Source organism: Physcomitrium patens, chromosome 18, assembly GCF_059467195.1.
Source record: "Physcomitrium patens ecotype Gransden chromosome 18, ASM5946719v1, whole genome shotgun sequence".
In the NCBI taxonomy this organism is placed as follows: Eukaryota; Viridiplantae; Streptophyta; class Bryopsida; order Funariales; family Funariaceae; genus Physcomitrium; species Physcomitrium patens.
In genome coordinates this window covers 9,598,668-9,618,196 of record NC_143427.1, presented here as the reverse complement: position 1 = coordinate 9,618,196, position 19,529 = coordinate 9,598,668, and the positions used below count along the sequence as shown (strand labels likewise).

General features: G+C 42.8%; 2 protein-coding genes and 1 non-coding gene across 5 annotated transcripts; 1 reads left to right on the top strand and 2 right to left on the bottom strand.

Annotated features, from left to right (window-relative positions):
* Positions 1-3,095: 3,095 nt before the first annotated feature.
* LOC112294954 (histone H3.3) lies at positions 3,096-4,913 on the bottom strand. 2 transcript variants are annotated; one of them, XM_024545972.2, is made up of 5 exons: positions 4,783-4,913; positions 3,988-4,066; positions 3,759-3,835; positions 3,533-3,623; positions 3,096-3,375 (listed from the first exon to the last, which is right to left on the bottom strand). In XM_024545972.2, the coding sequence occupies exons 2-5, from the start codon at positions 4,057-4,059 to the stop codon at positions 3,205-3,207; spliced, it is 411 nt and encodes a 136-aa protein (XP_024401740.2). In that variant the 5' UTR covers positions 4,060-4,066; positions 4,783-4,913; the 3' UTR covers positions 3,096-3,204. The 2 variants fall into 2 exon arrangements, with proteins under 2 accessions (XP_024401740.2, XP_024401741.1); XM_024545973.3 differs by lacking the exon at positions 4,783-4,913 and adding an exon at positions 4,612-4,766.
* A 1,373-nt stretch (positions 4,914-6,286) lies between these two features.
* LOC112295295 (histone H3.3) lies at positions 6,287-8,104 on the top strand. 2 transcript variants are annotated; one of them, XM_024546657.3, is made up of 5 exons: positions 6,287-6,417; positions 7,134-7,212; positions 7,365-7,441; positions 7,577-7,667; positions 7,825-8,104. In XM_024546657.3, the coding sequence occupies exons 2-5, from the start codon at positions 7,141-7,143 to the stop codon at positions 7,993-7,995; spliced, it is 411 nt and encodes a 136-aa protein (XP_024402425.1). In that variant the 5' UTR covers positions 6,287-6,417; positions 7,134-7,140; the 3' UTR covers positions 7,996-8,104. The 2 variants fall into 2 exon arrangements, with proteins under 2 accessions (XP_024402425.1, XP_024402426.1); XM_024546658.3 differs by lacking the exon at positions 6,287-6,417 and adding an exon at positions 6,434-6,588.
* Positions 8,105-9,956: 1,852 nt separating this feature from the next.
* LOC112295294 (protein RGF1 INDUCIBLE TRANSCRIPTION FACTOR 1) lies at positions 9,957-12,926 on the bottom strand. Its single transcript, XR_016498248.1, has one exon. It is a non-coding gene; the product is annotated as a protein RGF1 INDUCIBLE TRANSCRIPTION FACTOR 1 (transcript).
* Positions 12,927-19,529: the final 6,603 nt, after the last annotated feature.

Sequence of the window (19,529 nt, the reverse complement as noted above, 5' to 3'; positions counted from 1 at the left end):
ATGCATTGGAGTAGTACTACCAATATTTCTTTGTTTCTTAGAATTTGTTCTTTTATTGTTATTCAATGAATTTTAGTCTACAACTTATCTATGATATCTTCAAATGTAGATTGATTCATATAGATAATGTCTTAGATCACTATTTAGTAGCTCCATAGTAGTTCATTCAGGATAATTTTTATAAATATCTTGTTAGTAACAGTTTTGCCAAAAGCCTTTAATTGATTCTTCATGTACATGTCTTTTGTAAGATAAGTGTTGATATTTCTTCTTTCTTTTATTGACATTCTTTTATCTCCTCTTTCTTTCTCCTATTTCTTTCTTTTGTTTGATAATAGCACAATCTATAGTTAGTCTTTTGCATTGAACATCTTTCTAAGCATGTCTCACATGTTTGTTGAATCACTAAATTGTGAAACTATTCCAATCAAACTATTTGTTATTGACATAGTAAGTCTTGATTTTACTCTTTGTTTTATTTCTGCTAATTGTGTCTTAGTATAGGATCTTCCTACTATAGGTACTAAAAATGAAGTTATTGACTTCTTTGTTTCTACAATGCTCCACATGTTCTCTTGCTTTAAGATTGTGGACATCTTAAGCTTCCAAAAATAGTAATTATAAGCTTCTAATAACTTGTCTGACTATGCTATGTCACAACTTGAGGTCGTCTCTAATTTTGAGGTCTTCTCTCTAATTTTTGCCACATCTCCAAGGTTTAACCCTTTAAGGAATCCTAATTGCTCTAATACCATATTCCTAATATATACTCAAGAGGTCATATTTTATTAGGGGACAAAACATTATGTACAAGTTGGAGTTTACTCGCCACAGAAAAGCCACATCAGGGTAACTTTCTTTTCACCTAATCCTAATGCCAAGATGGATGGGATGTTTGGTGGATGAACGAGGGTGCATGTTGAGTATCACCAACAAATTGGTCACCTGGTGTAAGTCAATTAGAGTGTCCACAGGCGTATGCATCAGCTAGCTGTTCTCAAATAGCTTTATTTACTGGAGTAGCCTCGCATCCTTTGAGTTCAGCACCACATTCGTCCATCGTTATATTTCAGAAGCGGCAGTAGATGCCCACCGCTAATACCATTTAGCCGAGTTCAAAGGCGGCCGACCTTATTTACTCTCCCCTAAACCTCTAGCTTCTGTTAAATTGGTTCCGGAAACGGAGTTAAACCGGTTTAAACCGATCAATCCGATCAAACCGGTTAGAATTTTGTTGGATAAATGCAAACCAGTTTCAGGTTATGCTCAATCTGATTGGAACCGGCTTGGAACCGATTTATAACTGGTGCAAACTGGTAAAAGAGTTGCCACTCATTCATGTCTTCTTATCAGCTTTGTCTAATCTGGTCCTCAGTCTATACTTAAGGCTATTAGCTGGTGGGTAAGGCGATGATGCCACCACTCGGTCAGCAATTCGTAGTTGAATAACGCTGACCCACAAAAAGTCCGTTGTCCAGAAATTCAACACAACAAGGACTTCCAACTAAAACTGCCTCTCCGACACTAGAAATTCACGTACACAGTTAACAGCATGCTATTGTAAACTGGTTGAAACTAGTTATAAAAATTTACCAAACTGATTGAACCGGTCCGCCTCAAACCGGCATGATCCAAACCGTTTAATCGTTTTCAACAGCTTCGAAACTGGTTCGGTTCAAACCAATGCCATCCCTAAGTGTAGAGATTGGGGAAGTACTTTTTGACTTTGATATGAAGTAATACGAAAAAAAGATCAATACCCCAATTCTTTTAAAACTATCTCACTTCCCTTACCTCTGCGTGAGAAACTTCGGCACGAGTACCAATGCGAACACATCCCACTAGGCTTTTTCATTGACTGCCGTAATACAGCCGCCAACATGGAAGCACTTCCACTCACGCATGCATTCTTCACTGGGTGCAACTCCGGGAGTTATTATCTTCGACTAGCTCACTTCGAAGGTATTCAGCACATCCGTTTTGTAAAGATCACCCCCAATAATTCCACGGCGCATATAGCGCAATAGACATATTCCAATACCGAGGAGGTACATGTTCCGCTATTGGACTACATCTAATGCGTCGAAAACTGCCACCATAAACTGAAGCACGTAGAAAACTACGTGAATTTCGGACCACGTGGGGGGGGGAAACAAATGATGAAACGTTTGCGAAAGCAAAATGGCACTGTGAACTCAAGGTTACCACGTGAAACTAATTACCCAGCATAAGTACCGTGGATTGCACAATGCGCAAGTAAAACACTGAATGTCGCGACGCGGAAAAACAACGTGACCACGATGGTTCCATAGAACCCAAAAATCTCGAATAGTGAAAACACCACCACTAGCAACGGAGCCGTGGAGAGGGAAACCGGCAGCAGGAGGGAGCCATTCAAGACGGCGGAAATCGACCACCAAGCATGGCGAAAAAGTCGGATACAACAAACAACAATGACGCAGACCACCCGACATAACGGGGTACACCTTAGCAGCATATGTAGATCAGGAGAAATGAAACCAGTATTGTCTACATGGTATCCTAAAATCCAACCCGTCAAAGCTCTCGGGCTACTGCACTCAGCGAAAGAATAGGCTGCCCACGCAAACAATGGCAGCTGCCCGAGGACAATTGGTAGTAAAACCACCTGTTTAAGTCCAGGTTTTCTTTCTCAAACAATGTGATGAGCTGCCACTAAAAGAAAAGAAAAAAAAAAAAAAAAAAAAAAAAAAACACTATACCCGTAAAAGACAGAGCTGGTGTAGTGGCAGTGATTGAGTGAAAAAGATTTACAAAGTCAAGAGCAAAAGTATCTGAAAACCGCCGATTCCCGCAAAAATGCGAAATACTAGGCCACCACTCCTAGCCAGCACGACTGGTACCTTCCCGACGTCATCGAATAAAAATCGCCAAGAAAGCTAACTGACAAGTTCTCTCGAACCTTGACAGAGAGAACAATCTGCACTGACCATAAATTCCGAAGACTTAGGCAGTCTGTAGTGAAGTGTAACAAAGCCATTGGGGCAACACAAACATTCGCCGGCGGACTTTCATATGCAAATGCCACATCCAACAGTACACCCGGACAACCGCACTTTGGTGGGTTCAAAAGAACCCGAAACTGATTTTATTCTGTTTTTTTTTGGTTTTTTTCAAGTTTTTTCGCTTCACGTCCCCATAAAATCTGTACAAGGATTTCCCTCCCTATGCTCTCTCTCCCCTGATTCTCCTCGCCAGCTGGATGTCCTTTGGCATGATCGTCACCCGCTTCGCATGGATGGCGCACAAGTTCGTGTCCTCGAACAGACCCACCAGGTATGCCTCTGCTGCCTCCTGAAGCGCCAGCACGGCGTGGCTCTGGAAACGCAGATCGGTCTGCAAATCACACACACACTCTCAGCCCACGACCCGCTGCCACACCATTCCATTCTCACTCCGCACCCACCACCCTTCGCCCCCTCAACACACCACACATCAACGCCCACCTCCTCTCACCAAAACCAACCCCGTCGCGTATCAAACGCGCCCTTACCTTGAAGTCCTGTGCGATCTCGCGGACCAGTCTCTGGAACGGCAACTTGCGGATCAGCAACTCCGTGCTCTTCTGGTACTTGCGAATCTCCCTGCGCACTCGCACACACAACCCTTCCATCAGTTTCACAACCAACACACCCACTCCGCCCCAACTGTCCCCATACAACATCCCCTTCCCACCCACCCACACGCATGCTCCCGTACCCCGACCTCCACTTACTCACCGAAGAGCGACTGTTCCTGGCCGATAACGATGTGGCTTCTTCACTCCTCCCGTGGTCGGAGCCGACTTCCTCGCAGCCTGCCACATGCAATGCCCACCTCGTCACGCACAACACCCTGCCCGCGCATACACGCCCCCTACCTCCACAATCCTCACCCCCCTCCCCGCAAACCCCTGCCCACGCTCACATACGCCTCACTTCACTCCGCACATCGTCCACGCCCACTCACCTTCGTCGCCAGCTGCTTCCTCGGAGCCTTTCCTCCCGTCGACTTACGCGCAGTCTGCTTGGTACGCGCCATCCTGACACTGCCACCACCACATCGCGGTTCAACTTCCCCATTAGCACCCTAAATTTCTCCACTCCAACTTCTCACCTCCCACCCTCGCAAACGCTCATGTCACCCCATCGCCGTCATCAACATCACCGGCACCACTAACAACAACAACAACAACAACAACAAACGCGCAGGTGCCTCCACTTCTCAGCACAACGGTTGACTCACTCCCTCCTCCTCGTCGCAAGTCATACCCCTGCCCATGCTACTCCCCGAACACCACGCCCGACCCTGCAGCCCAACCGCTTCCTGTCCCAAGAACACTCTCACGATTACCTCCCATTCCCACTATCGACGCCACTCACTCGCTCACTCACCCTTCCGAACACGGCCGGAACTATCCACCCTACCACTCCCCACCCCAACACACTCCCGCCTCTCCCTCTCCCTCCACCTGTGCTGGGGTTTCCAACACTACCCCTCCCCATCACCGTCGCAAACTGCACTCACGCATGCAACCTCTAACGCGCGCAACCATCCTCCATAGCAAGAAACGCCATGTTCCGTCCGACACACCTTGCACCACCGCGGCAACGAACCAAACCGCTCCCACACCACCCTAACCGACCAGGGTTTCTGCGGAAATGTAGCTAAATAGAAATATGTGTGTAAACAACAAACCCTCCAACAAAAGCATCGCCGACACGACACGACAGCAAAAACCCGCAAGCCAGAGCCGGAACGCACCTCGGAAAACGATGCGGCGATGTAGAAGAAACGAGAGCACGGACGAACGATCGAACGAACGAACGGCAAGGTGCAAATGAGACCTCAAACACAAACGCACTGAAAGACACACACACACACACGAGGGTAACCAGACAATGAATGGCTCGGTGGAAAAACCAGGGTTCGGAAGGAAGCGTGTCTCGTCTCGAACGATACGCGCCCCTCCTCCTCCCCCGTTCCCACTGCAGGAGAGACCAAGGGCGATCTGGCTCTCTCTCCGCCCTTGGATGCTCCCGCATCCCACGGCCGCGACGCCCTTGTGCTCTCTCGCTCCGCAGGCCCAGGGGTGGTAAAGGGCGGGAAAGTGCTGAGTTTAAGTTCGAATGGGTTGTCGCTTCATCCGTAAATCACTTCATTTAATTGAGAATTCCACACCTTTAGAGCTTTGCATTTTCTGTGTCATCAACAATTGCTTTTTGTGAGAAATACTTTTCCTTTTTATTAAATGTGTTATTTGGATATGTATGTATGTATGTATGTATGTATACATAAATGCATTTAAGTTCCATATTGGCAACCACTTCAATTCAAAATTTAAGGTTGAACTCATGTATATCTAACATACTTATTGTTTTATGGATTATAATGTGAATTGTAATTTATATTAAACAAATTATTCATTTTATAAAACTAGCTTTTAAATTGGGAACAAATTTCATATTGGAAATAGTTGAAAGTGATATCCTATTCTTTTTTGTTACAAAAATACATTTTCCATGCAATAGCTAAACTTTTGAGTAGTTGTAGATCGAATTCTACGTGTTGTTGATGCAAATTGGTAAGAGTTGCATCGTCAGATCAGTATCCAAAATATGGTTGAATAGCATGCAACATGAAACTTCAAACAAAACATCTAACTTATAACACATAATTTACAATATTTTTTTCTTTCAAATTATTTTACAATCTGTCTGAAAATTATACATTTATAATGTCTACATGGCAATAATATTAATACAAAAAGGTACAATTGTTAAAAAGTTAAATAAATTTGTGTTTGTAAAAAATAAATATACTTCCATTTTTCTTACAAAATATATTACATAACACTTGTATGTATTATCACAATATGCTGTATTACATTATTTAAATATTAATATGACGCAAAATACTACATAAAAAGTGATTCAAATATGAAGTCTCGCAAAATACCACCTTATAATCAGCATACTACCTACAACACGTTCAGAATGCAGAGTTCTCACAAAAAAAAGACCGGGAAAAGATAAGATCCTTCGAACCTTCCCATCTGAGTCTGATACCACCCCTGGGCCTGCGGAGCGAGAGAGCACAAGGGCGTCGCGGCCGTGGGATGCGGGAGCATCCAAGGGCGGAGAGAGAGCCAGATCGCCCTTGGTCTCTCCTGCAGTGGGAACGGGGGAGGAGGAGGGGCGCGTATCGTTCGAGACGAGACACGCTTCCTTCCGAACCCTGGTTTTTCCACCGAGCCATTCATTGTCTGGTTACCCTCGTGTGTGTGTGTGTGTCTTTCAGTGCGTTTGTGTTTGAGGTCTCATTTGCACCTTGCCGTTCGTTCATTCGATCGTTCGTCCGTGCTCTCGTTTCTTCTACATCGCCGCATCGTTTTCCGAGGTGCGTTCCGGCTCTGGCTTGCGGGTTTTTGCTGTCGTGTCGTGTCGGCGATGCTTTTGTTGGAGGGTTTGTTGTTTACACACATATTTCTATTTAGCTACATTTCCGCAGAAACCCTGGTCGGTTAGGGTGGTGTGGGAGCGGTTTGGTTCGTTGCCGCGGTGGTGCAAGGTGTGTCGGACGGAACATGGCGTTTCTTGCTATGGAGGATGGTTGCGCGCGTTAGAGGTTGCATGCGTGAGTGCAGTTTGCGACGGTGATGGGGAGGGGTAGTGTTGGAAACCCCAGCACAGGTGGAGGGAGAGGGAGAGGCGGGAGTGTGTTGGGGTGGGGAGTGGTAGGGTGGATAGTTCCGGCCGTGTTCGGAAGGGTGAGTGAGCGAGTGAGTGGCGTCGATAGTGGGAATGGGAGGTAATCGTGAGAGTGTTCTTGGGACAGGAAGCGGTTGGGCTGCAGGGTCGGGCGTGGTGTTCGGGGAGTAGCATGGGCAGGGGTATGACTTGCGACGAGGAGGAGGGAGTGAGTCAACCGTTGTGCTGAGAAGTGGAGGCACCTGCGCGTTTGTTGTTGTTGTTGTTGTTGTTGTTAGTGGTGCCGGTGATGTTGATGACGGCGATGGGGTGACATGAGCGTTTGCGAGGGTGGGAGGTGAGAAGTTGGAGTGGAGAAATTTAGGGTGCTAATGGGGAAGTTGAACCGCGATGTGGTGGTGGCAGTGTCAGGATGGCGCGTACCAAGCAGACTGCGCGTAAGTCGACGGGAGGAAAGGCTCCGAGGAAGCAGCTGGCGACGAAGGTGAGTGGGCGTGGACGATGTGCGGAGTGAAGTGAGGCGTATGTGAGCGTGGGCAGGGGTTTGCGGGGAGGGGGGTGAGGATTGTGGAGGTAGGGGGCGTGTATGCGCGGGCAGGGTGTTGTGCGTGACGAGGTGGGCATTGCATGTGGCAGGCTGCGAGGAAGTCGGCTCCGACCACGGGAGGAGTGAAGAAGCCACATCGTTATCGGCCAGGAACAGTCGCTCTTCGGTGAGTAAGTGGAGGTCGGGGTACGGGAGCATGCGTGTGGGTGGGTGGGAAGGGGATGTTGTATGGGGACAGTTGGGGCGGAGTGGGTGTGTTGGTTGTGAAACTGATGGAAGGGTTGTGTGTGCGAGTGCGCAGGGAGATTCGCAAGTACCAGAAGAGCACGGAGTTGCTGATCCGCAAGTTGCCGTTCCAGAGACTGGTCCGCGAGATCGCACAGGACTTCAAGGTAAGGGCGCGTTTGATACGCGACGGGGTTGGTTTTGGTGAGAGGAGGTGGGCGTTGATGTGTGGTGTGTTGAGGGGGCGAAGGGTGGTGGGTGCGGAGTGAGAATGGAATGGTGTGGCAGCGGGTCGTGGGCTGAGAGTGTGTGTGTGATTTGCAGACCGATCTGCGTTTCCAGAGCCACGCCGTGCTGGCGCTTCAGGAGGCAGCAGAGGCATACCTGGTGGGTCTGTTCGAGGACACGAACTTGTGCGCCATCCATGCGAAGCGGGTGACGATCATGCCAAAGGACATCCAGCTGGCGAGGAGAATCAGGGGAGAGAGAGCATAGGGAGGGAAATCCTTGTACAGATTTTATGGGGACGTGAAGCGAAAAAACTTGAAAAAAACCAAAAAAAAACAGAATAAAATCAGTTTCGGGTTCTTTTGAACCCACCAAAGTGCGGTTGTCCGGGTGTACTGTTGGATGTGGCATTTGCATATGAAAGTCCGCCGGCGAATGTTTGTGTTGCCCCAATGGCTTTTAACATTCGGGATGTCCTTTTTTTGTTGGGTGTTACAATATGTCACCGTGAATTGTTTCTGACGATGTCGAATTGGAATACGTCGGAAATGTAATGAAACAGGAACTGTTTTTGTTTGGTTTTTTTGGATGGCAGTGGTGATGTTGATCAGTTTAGCTTGTTGTAAATTGACGTGTGGCTTGGGTTATTTGCTGTTATGTGTCTCACTTTTCAGTATCCTGATATTGTTAGCATTTAAGAAATTGCCATTGTTTTAATACTGCCTTGTCATTTTGCCTTCCGTGTCTGTTGGAACTGTTTAGATTTGACCAGTGGGTTAGGGTGCTTGTGTTAAGAGTGTCTCTAGTATATGCCATAATGTTTTTAACAAGCTCATTGATTGTACGTTGTACCATGTTCGGATGATTGTTTCTGTTGTCGTTATGATAAATCATGTGTAGACTGGTCACTCGTATATTGAAAGATTTTTTTGTATTTGGAGGCATACTTCTCCTAAGTCCATTGTACATCTTGGATTAATAGTCATTGTTTGTCAAGCTTGGTTCTGTATTCCTCATATCTTTCGAGTTGATATTTTGGATACAAACAGTTGGAAGTTTGCCTGAGCATTTGACTGGCAACACTGGGCACCTTTTTGTGGGCAATGGACTTTTGATACGTGATGACTTGTGGAAACGGTGCTTTCATGATAACTGATCTTTTTGGCGTTATGCATGTCTCAAATAAGCTTCTTGCATTTCTGTAGTCTATTGAAACGTGGGACTGAACTTCTGTAGGTGCTAAATGGTTGCATGTCCTGCATTGTATTGCTAGTGAAGGATCTGATGACTGAGGTAATCAACAACTGAAATGCCAAGATACCCTCACTAGAATTCATGATGAGCACATATTATTTGGCTATTATAGAGCGGAGAAGCCCTGTCTGCGCATGATCGTAGCAGGTGGCTTACTTTCTCCTCTATTTATGAGACCTTCAATTTCCACACATTCGCATGCATGGTAAGGTTTGCATAGTGAAGTGAAAATTAAGTGATAAATTCGAAGGGATATTGGTTAACAATTGTCGCTTCTCTCTTGTGTTCGTCACCCCATCACGACAACTTCCGGCGCTTACATCTGCTGTAAACACTTGTGCCTAATCGGTTTGGTGTTGTTCACGATTTCAGCGCTTGGAAGTGTTTGTACCTTCTGCACGATAGTAGTGGAATCACACAAACTACATTGTCAGCTACCTTCAGTTACAATCAAAGAAGCTGTACGCGGATTTGATGAGCTTGTTCCTGAAAAGTTTAGATTCACTGTTCCTTGAAAATGTAGAATGAACTACCTGCGATTATGCAGCCGACTTAAAGATTTGAATAGTTACTGAGAAAATAGGTGGCGACAAGTGGTAAGTTACCACAACAGAACTCTTTGTCGATGCCAGACACTGAGAGCACACAGCGCACAGCTCTGGCAATCAAGTGCTCAGTAAAGAATTATTGAACTTGTATTGAATTCCGTCACAAGTGAATAAGAAGCTACTCTCATCCCAAGAAAGGTCCTCGCATACTCCCATACTGATGATGCATCCTCAGTAGGAATTACAGTTGCCATTGTCAAAACCAGAAAAAGCAGGTGGGACATATATCAATTTCTGTTTAGAATTGAATTTCACATCAGGACTTCCTTTCTTAAAGAATGTTGAATGAACTGCTTCATTCGAAATTACGAAGCAAATTGGACCACTTGGAACTGTCACAAGCTGTGCACAATAAGACAGCAAAAATAGTATAGTCACGGACATAGCCAAGCTTTTATTGCATGTACGGCGTCACATCCTGAAATCATAATAACGTAGAACTACAACAAGCAAGATCTGCTTGACACTACTGAGAGAACCAACTCCTCTGTGAATTATCTGTAATTACAGGCCACCAATTAACGTCGCATCCCTCAGGATTGTTGCACTCAACTCTCGAATGGGAGCGCTTCGCCATTCCGGCTCCAATACTAACAATCGGGTCCTCATTCCGATCTAGTCCCGACAGAGACTCTCTACCTAATGAGTGCTTGCCGCAGACGGATGAATCAAAAACTATAGCCGAAACACCACAATGGTAGGCGTCCTCCTTAACAAAGCAGCCTGAGTTAGGCTATCAAGGCGTCCAATCACCTCGACCCTCTGTGTGTCCCCAAAACTTCGCAAACTCTTAAATTATATCGCCGAGCTAGCATCCAATAAAGAATCAATCAAACCGCTCCTTCCAACCACCGTAGATGTAGGGCTAACTTTCGAACCGGACTGGAAGAACATGCTGCTTTAGTTGTTCCGATCAGTCGTAAGAAACGACCTGCAGCTTTGTCGATGAAACCTCTCGCACAAGGGAGGCCAATAACAACTTCTGGGTAACCGACTGAGCGAGATACCAAAAAATATGTGGGATGGAGGATGAATAACGCAACATGGCTCTCTACTTAGAGCTTGTACCTAACAAAATGGAGATCTGTGAGGAGTCCCTTTTCTTCTCTTCACAGACACCGGGAATATTACAGACTTCGGCGACGTCGCCATCGACGAAATACGTCCGCTTCGAACTTTCTTGGGCAGCAATTGAGTCGAAGCCGTCGACACAATGCCACAGAATCCTATCCCCTCGCTGCCTGTCGATGCTGACGAAGTATGCGTCGGCGACCCGTCGCACAGTGAGTCCGTCAATAGCTCATCCTCCAACTCGTGTTTCCCACCTTTCAAGCTCCGAGTCGGGGAACATGTGAAGAACGAGTACGGCATGTTGCCGCTCTCAGGCAGAAGTGTTGATAGGTCCTTCCCGCTGCTAACAACGGCATCCACCTTGCATGCCACTGAGCAGTATGCGTAAGAGTCTTGCAGGCTCCTGTCACAAGTACCGCAAGCGTTGCCCAACCCCTTCGACGGACGGGGCTGCGGCCTCTGATTTAGGAACACCACCCGCGCGCTATTGATAATGTACGTCTGAACCGTTGAGCAGTCCAGGAGACGCTGCATATCTTGCAGACGGATCACATCGTGGTACACATAACGACGAATCTGGAGAATACAATGGTTCTGGTGATCAGGAACACAATGCTGACACACACCAGCATTGCAGTCCACACAGAACACATTTCTCTCGTTCTTCTTGAACGCCCCGTGCTTGGCACACGGCACAAAGAACCTCTCGGCCAAGAGAGACTCCAACCAAGCCGGTTTCTGAGGCAGCGCCGACAGGTCATAACCCACCATGGCTGCAAGATAATTCACACTGCACACGACCTGCGAGAGTAGCTCCTAAAGTCCACACTACTCCAGATTCAAGTCCTACAGTGCGAGTGCGAATGGAGTCATGGATGACAGCTGTTCACATAATACTCTTCCGAACAGCCAACGAAGGCTTGAGAAAGCCAATCTTCACACAGAAACCCGTGCAACAGTAGAAATTACACTACAGAACTTCAGGAGAACCTCTCGTATTGAAAGAGTTCACCAAAGAGATACGTTACATTTTCTAACTCCCTTCGCTACTGAAACCGGCACATCAAGTCGCATAACACTACTGGGTCGCCAATTTAACACCCAAACCTTGAATCTCCGAAATCATCGGAAAATGTCGGAAATAATATTCAATGGCACAATTACTTTCTGCACTGGCCTCCGCAAATTTGAATACTAACATCTGATAACGAGGTCAGCAAAACAGCCTGAAAGTTGTCATCAAGCAGAAGTTTGCACCTACGGGCAACGTTGACTCAGACTTACACATTAGCAGTTTCAAAACTCAATTTAGAGTCACGATTCAAGACCGTGTGTATTGATCAACACCTGAAACACAAAGCCAGCTTACAAAATGGTACGCGAACTCCACGGGACGCTGGAATTATCAAAATGAGGCCAGGGTGCAAACGACCACTGCTCTTCAAGATAATTGTGCGCACGGTGCGACTCAAAGGTACTCCGGCCACAATTATTTCAAAAGTGTCAAGGATCGCCTCCAGCTTGAACTCCCCGAAATTGATTCGGCCAATTGTCTCAGATTGGATCTTAGATAGTGCCCACACTCTCCAGGACTAATTACCCCCGAGCAAGACTAGATCTCACCCAACTCAAGCTCGAGCTTCACTGCAAGAAGCGACCAAGCTACCACTCAGCCAGATCTGGTACCACAACTGATAATCCACTCCCAGCCAGCTATTCTGACACTAGTTGCACTGCAGCCGTTGATAGACCCTACCAGGCTGCTCAATCAAACTCTGTGCACATTACAGCTCGGCCTCAGACGACGAAACCTCTTGCTTCCTAACCTCAGGACCTATGGAATCCCCAGTATGAGATCTCTCGTGCACAGCCAAACTGCGAATTGCGCACTCCAGTCAAAATCTGACCAAACTTGAGTCAAAACATACGAAAACACTGTCAGGCCGGACTTAATTCCCAGCTTGCAGTGCACCACTGACGCACATCCAAAACCAGATCGAAAGCTCAATGTGACTCTCGAACTCACTCACTCCAACACGCTGGAAACAGTGTGAAGCTGTGTACTACAGCTTGGCTAAATCGGGGGGGGGGGGGGTCGGAGAGAGAGAGCGCCAGCAGGAGGTGAACAAATGAGCAGAGCGGAGCACGGAAGTCGGGCGATGAAGGGGACGACCAAGGACGATTGCCCCAAGTGCGGCGCGGCGAAGACTATGGCAGCGGCGGCGAGGTCGGGTGGCGCAGGGCGGGAACGCTGAGCTCCCAAGCCCCCCCTCCTTCTTTCGTCTGCCCGTCTGCCCGCCGAATAAACTTAAGTTCTCCCCTCACCCAGAATTCGGTAACCAGCCAGCGTAACCTCCCGCAAAGCCGGGACGGGTTGCAGGAGAGTAGAACGGGCCGGGCCGGACGAGTGGTCAGAGGCACCGTTGCCAGGGCTGCTCTCACTCATTCATTCATTCATCCATGTGTGACGCATGTGGGCCTGAGCGGACTTTCATGTGTAGAGATCAAGTCTTTATGAGTGCCTCTGCCCCCCTTCCATAACCCTCCCCAACCTCCCTCCACCTTTTGTTTTTCCATCATGCCCCTACTCCCCAATTAACTAGACAATTTGCTTCCTGTCTCAGTGCACAACCTCACTTATCACTGAATGCAGGCAACCCAAGTACCAATCCCCTTTTTCCCACTACTGAATAGATAACACACACTTGCCCTTTTTTTTCACATGAAAATGGGTGACTTGCCATGGAATCTATTGATGTGGGCTTCCTTTTACTTTTTTAGTCTGTTCAAGATTGTATGCTCATTGGCATTGTCACATTTTGAAACTGTTCACATCAAGCATATCACCTTTTTCTTTTTTATACCCCCATGGGTGCCAAAAATCTGGATGTTGGATTTGAAACTGGTCGTTCTAACTGTTTAAATATACAGTGTGGGTGCAGTTACTTTGATATTAAACTATGTTTTGAATGGCATGTTTAGTGGTAATTTCAATTACATATGTGGGAATTTCTACCTGTTGAATTGAAGAGGAAACAAATTCAGTGTACAATCTGTCAGCATGGGTATGTTTTTCCATCAGCCTAAAATATTTTAACAATACCCAAATAGAATAGGCAAAAGTTATAGAATTGGTTTGTGCCTCTTTCAACACATGGTAAAGCAATTTGTACTACAGTTTTAGGTTTAGTTTGAGTTTAGGTTTAAGTTTGTTCCTTCTTTGTTTTTTACATTTCTTTATTTAAAAAATTACATTCATTAGGTCTGTATGACTTGATGCATATATGTTGGATTTAAAAAATCTGTTTCAAAATTTATTACAATATTCTTGATCTAGGAATGATGTCACATTTTGATTCATCACTCATGAAGTTACAAACACATGTTTTCATATGAATAACCTATATAATCAAAGGAAATTTTTTTATGTGTGTTTGCAACCTAACATCCCCCCCATCATCATTTATTCCTGTAAGAAGTCTTAATCTTGCCCATTAATAATCCCAATAAAATGATCACAGGTTACTCTTTCACATCAAGAACAGAATAAATCATAAATGAAAGTAAATGTTACATGAAGAATTGCAATAATGAATTGATACCCTTCCACACTCTACCACAACCATAAATATACAACATGTAAATAATATAATGCTCTCAGTTCAATTTCAAATTCCATAAGATAGAATATTGAACTTCTTTCTTTCTTGCCTTCTCTTAATTCTTGTCAGTTTCATCCTATACACACACATACATACTTTTTCCTCTTTTTTTCTTTTCTTTGTGGCAGACCAAAATCCAGGAGAGCATCCTTGTGTGGTGAAAGAATGATCACATTCCCCTGTGCCCTGGGCAGATGCAGTATTCCACATCATTGTTATCATTCCATCAAAAAGGGGGAAAAACAAAATTATATATATATATATAAATTTTAAAACCAATTAACTTTTCAAATTACCCTGCCCAAACAAATAATAATTCTCAATGATGGGTTGGGGTGAGCCCATTATGCAAAGCAGACACAAGACTACCAGCAAAGAAAATATATGTTCCCAAGACCTCCCCATGCCACCCATATCTTCATTGGAGAATGGGGGGCTGGCCAAGGACCAAAGCAGAATGAGGCCAAGCAAAATGTAGAGGGGGGTGAGGCCAGCAAAAAAGAAATTATTGGACCCATCTCACAGATTTCATGGAAACTGGACAGAAACCCTAACCTAGCTTTGAAATATTCTCAGGAAATGGGCAGTTTTTAGCCACTGTCTGAGTAGACTGTCGTCAGTAGGGATCCAGCTTGCCAACTGGCACACACTATTAAAAGTACCCAACTTCTGGAGACAATGCTTTGTTTAGGTCACCCAGATCCCCCTTTTCTCTTCTTTCTATTTCGTCACCTCTGCCAAAATACAATTCAATGGGCTCTCTCTCAGCAACTCACCTTCAGCTGGTTTTGCTCATTGTTTGTGTGTGAACCCAACCTTGATAGCTCCTCTTTGCACACAACCCTCCCACTATCCTTTGCATCAGTGCCTTTATGTGATGTTGCTTGTAAGTAATTGATACTTGGAACAAGTGCATCAAGAAAGAAAGAAAGAAGAAAGAGAGAGAGAGAGAGAGAGAGTAAGAAGAAGGAAAGGTAAGGGATACAAAAACAAATGCACACTTGATAAAGCAATGCACATTTATGCAGCATATTGTATGCAAACAACTCTGCCATGTGTATTTAGGTGTATTTCAATAGATATTTCAAAAATGAATTCAGTATAACAGTTTTGGAGAGTTGCATCTTTTAACATTTGTACAAAAATAATATCTTACAAGTTCAACTTGAATGTGTGACTCGATCAGCTTAATGAGTATGTACATACTTGTGTTTTTTTTTTTTTTCTAGATTCAAACTAATTTAATCTGCAAACATGATTGGACTATTTATAAAATGATATAATTACTAGGAACAACAAATTACAATTGATACTCCAGTATTTTGTTTTTTAAGGGTACATCTTAAATGTTTTGTTAATCACTGAAATGATTGCAGAGTTTTACTACAATTTGTAGTTGGAGATTAAATTGAATGAATCATGAACTTGGTATATTCCACAAATTAATCTAATAAAAACTTTTCAACAATTGGTATCATGATACTTTTTTTTAAAGTACACAACTGTCCCTTACAGATGATTCAAATTTCAACCTTATATTTCAAAATCATTCCTTATGGTTTTAATTAAGCTATTCATCTCCCAACAGATTCATATTACAACTCCATAGTTTATGGTAAATTAAGCACCAGTTGTAACATATTTTGCCATGTCGGATGCATCTAAGTCATAGTATGAAATTGACAGCCTAAAACAGACAACTTTTTTTTTTTGTCCACATCTTTAAAAATCAACTACAAGAAATGTACCCACAGAACCCTCTCATGTACGCATGATATTCAGTATAGTTAGTTGTCCACCATTTGCAAATGGCAACACTTCCATTTTGGAACATTTGCAAAGACTTCTACAACATGAAGTTTTTGTGGGTCATAACAAAATGCATTAAAACAACAGTTACTTTTGTGAACTAAATCTCTAAGCAGGGACAAAAATGAAGATACGGAAGAAAAAGAAAGGGAGAAGATATTTTTCCCCAACTGTATTTTTGTTTTAATGGTATATGTCACATGCTTCTGTTAGGATTGGGACTTGATTTGTTCCTTTGTGGGTTAGTGGGGTATTAAACGGCAAATCCCTAGTGGTGCTAATCCAGCTTGTCTGGAGTTGGTTAAACCATGTGATCCTGCACCCACCCAGTTTACTTTTTTGACTGGTATAGTTTGCAAATGCCATGTCACCATGGAAGGGGATGTGGAGACCTATCTGGGTTCAAAGACAGATTAGGTCATCCTATGACCGTCCATGGTGTCAGGCCCTTATTCCCTTTATTTTTTTGATTTTATTTATTTATTTATATTTTTGTCCCAAAGGTCCCTGAGAAAGTGGGAGCATGGGCTCTCTTTGAATTTGAATTCAAAATTTGAACTTGAGGAGGATGCAGTTGGAATCTCCATTGGACTTTGGGAATTGCAGCTGAGCACACTCCAAGCTAGTTGGGAGTTTGTTGGTTGTGTCTGTACACACAATGTGCCCTTTTGTGTGTGGGTTTGCAGGTTGAAAGGTCTCGTTGTCTGAAGAAAGTTAACGAGAAGGAAAAAAGAAGAAAGGGAACAAATGAAGGATAAACACAGGAAGGAAGAAAGAAAAGATTTTTATTGTTTACAACTCCCTTTGGATTCAAAAGTATGTGATTGGATTGATCATGTACAAAGAACAAAAACATCAACAAAATGTATCCAAAATGAAGAGGTAAGAGTAAATTACAGTGGTGTATAATTTAGACAAAACAGTATATATATATATATATATATATATATGTGTGTGTGTGTGTGTGTTCCTGCTTACATACATCCACTAGTACATATCCTAATTGTGTTTTACACAGTGTGCAAAAGATCTGATTATTATGTTAATGGGATCTTTTTGCACCGTTTTATTAGTATTTTTACTTGGGCTGTTGAGTTTCTCACTATTTCATGATATTACAATTTTCAGAAATATATAATAGTAAAGTCACACAGACTAGACCTTTCTCCATAATCACTTTGTAACTCATATGCAATGGTTGATCAAGCAATTACCTTGGTGTGCATGAAATTTCATTGCAACATATTGAAAGCTGTAGGGAAGCTGCATGTGTGAATATAACAAGGTAGAAGCAAATGTAAGTTTGAAATTTATAGCATTCTTCTATGACAAACAAAACATAGTTAAATGAAAAATTTAATTAGTAATATTTTTTGTAAAATATAAATTATAAAAAATACTATGATTTTTACAAGTACATACAATCACTAACTTACCATTAATAATAAACGAGATGTGTTAAATTACATAAAATAAATACAGTACTTTTTATTAATTATAATATTTGATTAATCTTGAACATTCTAGAGCTTTAGGTAATCCTAAAAAGACCACGTTATACGTTTACAAATTACAGGTAAGATTTCAAAATGTAAATTACCTACATTAAATTTATGAAAACTTACCTTGTCAAACAGTCTCTGAAAAAATAAAAAAATAAAACATTTAAAGAAAAATAGTTTTTCACCAGTATACAATCATGTAAATATGAATAATGTATGTATATTATGATCTGAATGATTGATAAAAAGAAATAGAGTATACCTTTTATTTTTCAAGAAATGTGAAACACAAGAATTCATTTTGTATACTTATCAGTCAAACATCTCAATGTTTTTTAAAATTTGAAAAGATAAGTTCAAGACAACTATCTAATGGTAAAAACGATGATATAATTTTTTATAAATGAATAACAATACATTTTCAAGAAAGTATACAAGGGGAAGTTGATAATGATACTAATAAAAGATCACTGTATGTAAACTACCATAAAGTTAAAATGAGAATGTCATTGTTGAACCCATAAAAAGATTGTTTATTTATTTATTTATTCCAAAATGTTAAACTGATCACTAACTTACTCATATTTTAAGGAAAATTCAAAGTTGAAATTTGTTGTTCAACTTACTTGTAATGAATCACCGTGCTTGAAATACAATAAAAAAGAATGAGATTTTTTGTGTCATCTTCCAAACCCACATGGAACCTACAACTAATTTTTTTAATATTTTGTTTGTGGTAATCTTGAAAGGCTTTTCCAAACATAATTTGGTGCAGAAGTGAATCACTTTAAAGTTGTTCACCTCCACTCCAGGTATGTATATATGTACGTATACATGCAAGTATCTAGGTCGATGGAGGATTGTACCCCTGGAGTGGAAAAAAAATCTTGCCATGAAGTCAGGTTGAGATGGGACCCAAAGAGCCCAGAAGTGGGCAGAAGGTGGAGATGAATGGATGGATGTTCGATGAACGAATGAATGAATGAATGAGATGAATTGATGGATGTTCGATGAATGAATGAATGAATGAGATGAATAGATGGAACTTCGATGACTGAATGGTGGATGGATGGATGGCCCTGGTGGGGGGGGAGAGGGGAAGGGGGTGCACGTGGGAGTGTTCAGAGGCTGAGTGGGTGATTGAGTGAATGAGGTTGGGGAGGGGGGGGGGGGGGTCAGTTACCCCACCTCCAAGACCCCCCCCCCCCTCCCCCCTCTAAGCATAGCAGAGCAGAGATACTTAGATAGATATATAGATATTAGTTGTAGTAGTAGTGGTAGTAGTATTAGAACAGTATTATTAGTAGTAGTAACAGTAAAAGTAGTGGTAGTAGCAGTCAGGAAAGGGGAAGGGGTAGGAAAAGGGAAGAAGGATTAAGGAGGAGGCGAGAGAGACTCCACCAGACAAAAGAAAGAAGAAAAAGAAAATAAGATAAACAACAACAACAACAACAGGGTGGAGCACTCACTCACTTGCCCTGCTGCTGTTTTGATATTAAACTTGAAAAACATATATAAGAATATTTTAGAAATTTTGGAATTTTGATTAATTTTTAGTCATGCATACAAATTAGCTTTGCAAACTAAAGATTAATTTTATTTCACATAATATAATATTCTTAGGCAATTCTGAATTTTGGACAAAAAATAGTAGTATATATGATGTATTATATATTATATATTTATTGGCTTATCATCTTTTTTTATTAATAAAATTTAAGAATGGATATAGTAAAACAAAACCTTGCAATACACATGTAAAGATTCTCTATGGCACAACATTTGCAAAATTGTTGGGTTGAAAGAGAAAAAAATCCAATGCAAAAGTAACTATTTGTTTTTTTTGTTTTTTTTTATTTTTTTTTATTTTTTTTAGAATATTGCAAAGTGAGTAA